This window comes from Oncorhynchus masou, chromosome 25, assembly GCF_036934945.1.
Source record: "Oncorhynchus masou masou isolate Uvic2021 chromosome 25, UVic_Omas_1.1, whole genome shotgun sequence".
Classification (NCBI taxonomy): domain Eukaryota; kingdom Metazoa; phylum Chordata; class Actinopteri; order Salmoniformes; family Salmonidae; genus Oncorhynchus; species Oncorhynchus masou.
In genome coordinates this window covers 7,918,946-7,926,065 of record NC_088236.1, presented here as the reverse complement: position 1 = coordinate 7,926,065, position 7,120 = coordinate 7,918,946, and the positions used below count along the sequence as shown (strand labels likewise).

General features: G+C 40.4%; 1 protein-coding gene across 1 annotated transcript in view; it reads right to left on the bottom strand.

The window, feature by feature from the left end:
• Positions 1 to 288: 288 nt before the first annotated feature.
• Positions 289 to 7,120, bottom strand: part of LOC135513479 (fibroblast growth factor 5-like) — a 25,015-nt gene continuing 18,183 nt past the window's right edge. The window contains exon 3 of the mRNA XM_064936357.1: positions 289 to 663. Within this exon, the coding sequence (XP_064792429.1) occupies positions 289 to 663 (375 nt within the window). The remainder of the gene's footprint in view (positions 664 to 7,120) is intronic.

Genomic DNA, 7,120 nt, shown 5'->3' with positions numbered 1-7,120 from the left:
GGGCCTAATGAATGTATTTCAATTGAATGATTAACATTTTTATTCAGTGTATAATTGACTGTTTTTTGCAGTTATTTTTCCTGGGAGAAGGGAGTGGTTTTAGGCGGGAAATCTCTGTAAATCTCAGTAACACAGTTCCCGCTAATCAGCCCTAATCCAATCCACATAGCCTGGAACTCTGTTTCACCGTTGCTTCACTACAGCAGTCTGGCAATCCTGAATCATATCATTGATTCCAGGCTACAGCATTCAACCTACAGTCTTCCTTGACATGAACCTCTCCTCAGTCTATCCAAACCGAAACTTTGGCCAGTACTTGACAGTCTGCACCCTCTTCCCTGTTCCTGTATTAAGGTTCATGTTCGGCTGCGAGGGCGGTTGAGGTGCCACCGGGAGGCTTTTCCTCCTCTCTTTACTCCTGTCTGTGATGGTGAAGCCTCGTTCGCTCTGCAGGTCGTGCAGGTTGAGCCTGGGGAGGAAGTGCGTGGCGACGTGCTGTGATTTGACCCTGGGGCTGGAGCCCATCTTGGCTTTGCCTCTTTTGTTGAGGGCTACGTACCAGTCCCGTCCCGTCCGGTGGTTCCGGTGCAACACCGAGGCGTACGTGTTGTAACTGTTCTCTTGGAAACGCTCCCGGAATCTACAGTCGTCCGTGAACCGCTCCTGAAAAATAAACACAAACAAGTTGTACAGTAATGTTACCAAGAGCAGAATGCTACTGTTAAACGTGTTACAACGCAGCAGGAAGGAACAAAGTGGCATTAATGACCTAACATAGAAATCCTCTTGATTATCTCCTTAAACCAATCAGCAAGCAAGCAAAAAAAAAAAAGCCACTGAGCATATTTGATCAGAACTTTCGTAAACCCTCCCTTTACATTTGTTTAATGTAACACTTTAAAGCATAAAAAAAGAAATGAGCCCTGGACACATCTAAAGGAGATGTGAGATATAGTTCTAAGAATATCTCCTTGATGATTGATGGCACATAGACAAAGCACTAATCTCCTAAAGAGAGTCCCAGCTCAGATGGAGAGGTGTAGGAATGGGGATAGAGTTGCAACATGGAACCGGACGAGATTGGGGAAAGGATACATTCAGGTGTTTTATATTCACTCTCAGTGTGTCTTGTGACTGAATGAATGGATGAGGTTCCATTTCCCAGGCTATAAACTATTAGGTCAGTCGTCGGTAGGGAGAGAGAGAGAGAGAGGCACCCTTCAATCTTCCTGCTGAATCCTACCTATGTTTGGCTGTGCAGATGAGTTTGATACATAGGTTCTCTTAGTAGTTGAGCGTGTGTGTGTTTTGTGTGTGTGTGTGGGGGGGGCATCTACATGTTTACAGACTGGTCAGGAAATTGGTCAGGGTCAGGGGTCACACTTTATTTTGATAGTCCGGATCTTTCATGTATAGATGCTCTACAGATGTCCATACTATTAACAAACTATCTGTTGTTAAGCAACTGCTTGCTGAGGTTACGGTTAGTGTTTGGTTTAGGATTAGAATAAAGGTCAAGGTCAGGGTTAGAGCTAGGGTTAGGGTTAGTAGACAGTGGGAATGTTAGTGATAGTCTGTAGAGCTTCGACAGACGCTCTCACAAACATTATTGTTAGTCTGTAGAGCTTCGACAGACGCTCTCACTAACATTAGTGTTAGTCTGTAGAGCTTCGACAGACGCTCTCACTAACATTAGTGTTAGTCTGTAGAGCTTCGACAGACGCTCTCACTAACATTAGTGTTAGTCTGTAGAGCTTCGACAGACGCTCTCACTAACATTAGTGTTAGTCTGTAGAGCTTCGACAGACGCTCTCACTAACATTAGTGTTAGTCTGTAGAGCTTCGACAGACGCTCTCACTAACATTAGTGTTAGTCTGTAGAGCTTCGACAGACGCTCTCACTAACATTAGTGTTAGTCTGTAGAGCTTCGACAGACGCTCTCACTAACATTAGTGTTAGTCTGTAGAGCATCGACAGATGGACTATCCAAATAAAGTGTTACTTGGTCAGTATTCTCAATGAAAGAAATTAGTTTTCAACGTTCAGGATTTTCTTGGAGACTGCGTCACCTCGAGATGCTTGTTTGATGAGCAGTTTCCTGTAAAGTGATAGGGGCGATAGTTTTTCTCCCCCCGACATAAAGGCAATTATCTAATCAGAGTAGGGACAGGAGAAACACGGCCTGAGGTAACATGGTAGTATGTCAACCAATTCTCACCCAGATGTTAACCAGCTGACTTCAGTTAATATCAGTGTGTGTCAACTGAGTGGTGTTAACGTCAGCAGTATTAGCACAGAACGACATACCACATTGTTCACTTGAGGTTCATATACTTCTTAGGGTGTTAGTTTAACCATGGTCAACTCCCAGGCAGGGCTTGTTTTACAGTCAGATTTAGTTTGTGGTCAACTCCCAGGCAGGGCTTGTTTTACAGTCAGATTTAGTTTGTGTCCAACTCCCAGGCAGGGCTTGTTTTACAGTCAGATTTAGTTTGTGTTCAACACCCAGGCAGGGCTTGTTTTACAGTCAGATTTAGTTTGTGTCCAACACCCAGGAAGGGCTAGTTTCAGATTAAACCTAGGGCATCTACTCCAGGACTACAAAACAAGAGAGTGAAGAATGTTTTTACTCTTGAGGGGTCTGGGAAACTGGCTCTCAATGTTTCTATGTATATCTTTCATGCCCTAGATGTTGTGAAATTCAACTCCTGGACACTATATCACATGGTATTGCCTATATTTTCATATGTCATTAATACATGCTGAGGCATAGGTCATTTTGTGGATCTTATTTCAAATGGCACTCTGGACCACTAGATTACATTAGTAAAGTAATTAAGAGGACCAGCAAATTATACTGAGAAGTGCCAAGGTGAAACTCCCCATTAAAAACAGAGTTTCCCGATTAACTTTTCTATCAACACAACTTTCTATAGAGTCAAAAGCCTCTGGAGCACGTTGAGGGATTCACTCTGGATTCTGTTGTTATTATAATGACATTTATTGTATCAGATTTCCAACACAGAAATAGAAGTGTAGAGTTAAACAAAACACTGCGACAACCGTACAATCTGTAAATCGCTGTGAGCCGTGTGCCCCACTGTAACCACGTCCTATTAGCAGTCGGTGTGTGTGTGTGTGTGTGTGTGTGTGTGTGTGTGTGTGTGTGTGTGTGTGTGTGTGTGTGTGTGTGTGTGTGTGTGTGTGTGTGTGTGTGTGTGTGTGTGCGTGCGTGCGCATGTGTGTGTGTGTGTGGAGAGCGAGGATAATCCAGACTAATTCTCCACTGATGGATCCTATACAGCTGGACTAACTATAATTGTGCCTGATTGGGGTTAGGCCTGTAAAACCAGTTAATGATGATCTCAGAGCAGATTACAGACCAGACTAGACTAGACCAGACCAGACTAGACTAGACCAGACTAGACCAGACCAGACTAGACTAGACCAGACGAGACTAGACTAGACGAGACCAGACGAGACTAGACTAGACCAGACCAGACTAGACCAGACTAGACGACTAGACCAGACCAGACCAGACTAGACCAGACTAGATCAGACTAGACCAGACCAGACCAGACTAGACCAGACCAGACTAGACAAGACCAGACTAGACTAGACTAGACCAGACCAGACTAGACTAGACCAGACTAGACAAGACAAGACCAGACCAGACTAGACAAGACCAGACCAGACCAGACTAGACCAGACCAGACTAGACAAGACAAGACCAGACTAGACTAGACTAGACTAGACTAGACCAGACTAGACCAGACCAGACTAGACAAGACAAGACAAGACAAGACAAGACCAGACTAGACTAGACTAGACTAGACTAGACTAGACTAGACCAGACCAGACTAGACCAGACTAGACTAGACTAGACCAGAGCAGAACAGACTGCTCATCATGGGTTTGAGTGTCTATGTGTGTGTGTGTGTGTGTGTGTGTGTGTGTGTGTGTGTGTGTGTGTGTGTGTGTGTGTGTGTGTGTGTGTGTGTGTGTGTGTGTGTGTGTGTGTGTGTGTGCGCTGCTCCTATCAAAGAGTTGCATAGATTGACAGACAGGAGCAGGGACTTCTTTGTCCCAGTACTCATTAGAGACCCAACATGTCAAATTATTGAATGACTCCACTCATTCAGCATAGAGATAAAACCCATTCCTCAACGTGCAGGAGAAATCACGAGATAGTTGTTGAATAATTAACAGCGACCTCTAACATTCAAGAAAATCATCATGATACAGGCAGTGAATGTGAATTGATTGATACAGTTAGTAAATGTGAACTGATTGATACAGGCAGTAAATGTGAACTAATTGATAAATGTGAACTAATTGATACAGGCAGTAAATGTGAACTAATTGATAAATGTGAACTAATTGATACAGGCAGTAAATGTGAACTAATTGATAAATGTGAACTAATTGATACAGGCAGTAAATGTGAACTAATTGATACATGTGAACTAATTGATACAGGCAGTAAATGTGAACTGATTGATAAATGTGAACTAATTGATACAGGCAGTAAATGTGAACTAATTGATACATGTGAACTAATTGATACAGGCAGTAAATGTGAACTAATTGATACAGGCAGTAAATGTGAACTGATTGATAAATGTGAACTGATTGATACAGGCAGTAATGTGAACTGATTGATACAGGCAGTAATGTGAACTGATTGATACAGGCAGTAATGTGAACTGATTGATAAATGTGAACTAATTGATACAGGCAGTAAATGTGAACTAATTGATACAGGCAGTAATGTGAACTGATTGATACAGGCAGTAAATGTGAACTGATTGATAAATGTGAACTAATTGATACAGGCAGTAATGTGAACTGATTGATACAGGCAGTAAATGTGAACTGATTGATACAGGCAGTAATGTGAACTAATTGATACAGGCAGTAAATGTGAACTGATTGATAAATGTGAACTAATTGATACAGGCAGTAAATGTGAACTAATTGATACAGGCAGTAATGTGAACTGATTGATACAGGCAGTAATGTGAACTAATTGATACAGGCAGTAAATATGAACTGATTGATACAGGCAGTAATGTGAACTAATTGATACAGGCAGTAAATGTGAACTGATTGATACAGGCAGTAATGTGAACTGATTGATACAGGCAGTAAATGTGAACTAATTGATACAGGCAGTAAATGTGAACTAATTGATACAGGCAGTAATGTGAACTGATTGATAAATGTGAACTAATTGATACAGGCAGTAAATGTGAACTAATTGATACAGGCAGTAAACGTGAACTAATTGATACAGGCAGTAATGTGAACTGATTGATACAGGCAGTAATGTGAACTGATTGATACAGGCAGTAAATGTGAACTGATTGATACAGGCAGTAATGTGAACTGATTGATACAGGCAGTAATGTGAACTGATTGATACAGGCAGTAAATGTGAACTGATTGATACAGGCAGTAATGTGAACTGATTGATAAATGTGAACTAATTGATACAGGCAGTAAATGTGAACTAATTGATACAGGCAGTAAATGTGAACTAATTGATACAGGCAGTAATGTGAACTGATTGATAAATGTGAACTAATTGATACAGGCAGTAAATGTGAACTGATTGATACATGTGAACTAATTGATACAGGCAGTAAATGTGAACTGATTGATAAATGTGAACTGATTGATACAGGCAGTAAATGTGAACTAATTGATACAGGCAGTAAATGTGAACTAATTGATACAGGCAGTAATGTGAACTGATTGATAAATGTGAACTAATTGATACAGGCAGTAAATGTGAACTAATTGATACATGTGAACTAATTGATACAGGCAGTAAATGTGAACTGATTGATAAATGTGAACTGATTGATACAGGCAGTAATGTGAACTGATTGATACAGGCAGTAATGTGAACTGATTGATACAGGCAGTAATGTGAACTGATTGATACAGGCAGTAATGTGAACTGATTGATAAATGTGAACTAATTGATACAGGCAGTAAATGTGAACTGATTGATACAGGCAGTAATGTGAACTGATTGATACAGGCAGTAATGTGAACTAATTGATACAGGCAGTAAATGTGAACTGATTGATACAGGCAGTAATGTGAACTAATTGATACAGGCAGTAAATGTGAACTGATTGATACAGGCAGTAATGTGAACTGATTGATACAGGCAGTAAATGTGAACTAATTGATACAGGCAGTAAATGTGAACTAATTGATACAGGCAGTAATGTGAACTGATTGATAAATGTGAACTAATTGATACAGGCAGTAAATGTGAACTAATTGATACAGGCAGTAAATGTGAACTAATTGATACAGGCAGTAATGTGAACTGATTGATACAGGCAGTAATGTGAACTGATTGATACAGGCAGTAAATGTGAACTAATTGATACAGGCAGTAATGTGAACTGATTGATACAGGCAGTAATGTGAACTGATTGATACAGGCAGTAAATGTGAACTGATTGATACAGGCAGTAATGTGAACTGATTGATAAATGTGAACTAATTGATACAGGCAGTAAATGTGAACTAATTGATACAGGCAGTAAATGTGAACTAATTGATACAGGCAGTAATGTGAACTGATTGATAAATGTGAACTAATTGATACAGGCAGTAAATGTGAACTAATTGATACAGGCAGTAAATGTGAACTAATTGATACAGGCAGTAAATGTGAACTAATTGATACAGGCAGTAAATGTGAACTAATTGATACAGGCAGTAAATGTGAACTAATTGATACAGGCAGTAAATGTGAACTAATTGATACAGGCAGTAATGTGAACTGATTGATAAATGTGAACTAATTGATACAGGCAGTAATGTGAACTGATTGATAAGTAACCAATTCCTCAACTCTAGAAAAAATGAATCTCACAAGATGTTTGTCTTGTGGCTCCCTAACTAACTGCTAAAAATACCTTTGGTGGGAAACTGTAAACTGTAGGATGTACAAGCGGATGGAGATGACCACGTCCTCAACCCTACAATGCCTTGTATAACCCTGTTCTAGTTGGTTCTGAAACAACAGCACCGTTCTGCTTTGTTGAAGAGTGCAGCATAGCAGAACAAGATGCCATTACAGCCATTCTGTAA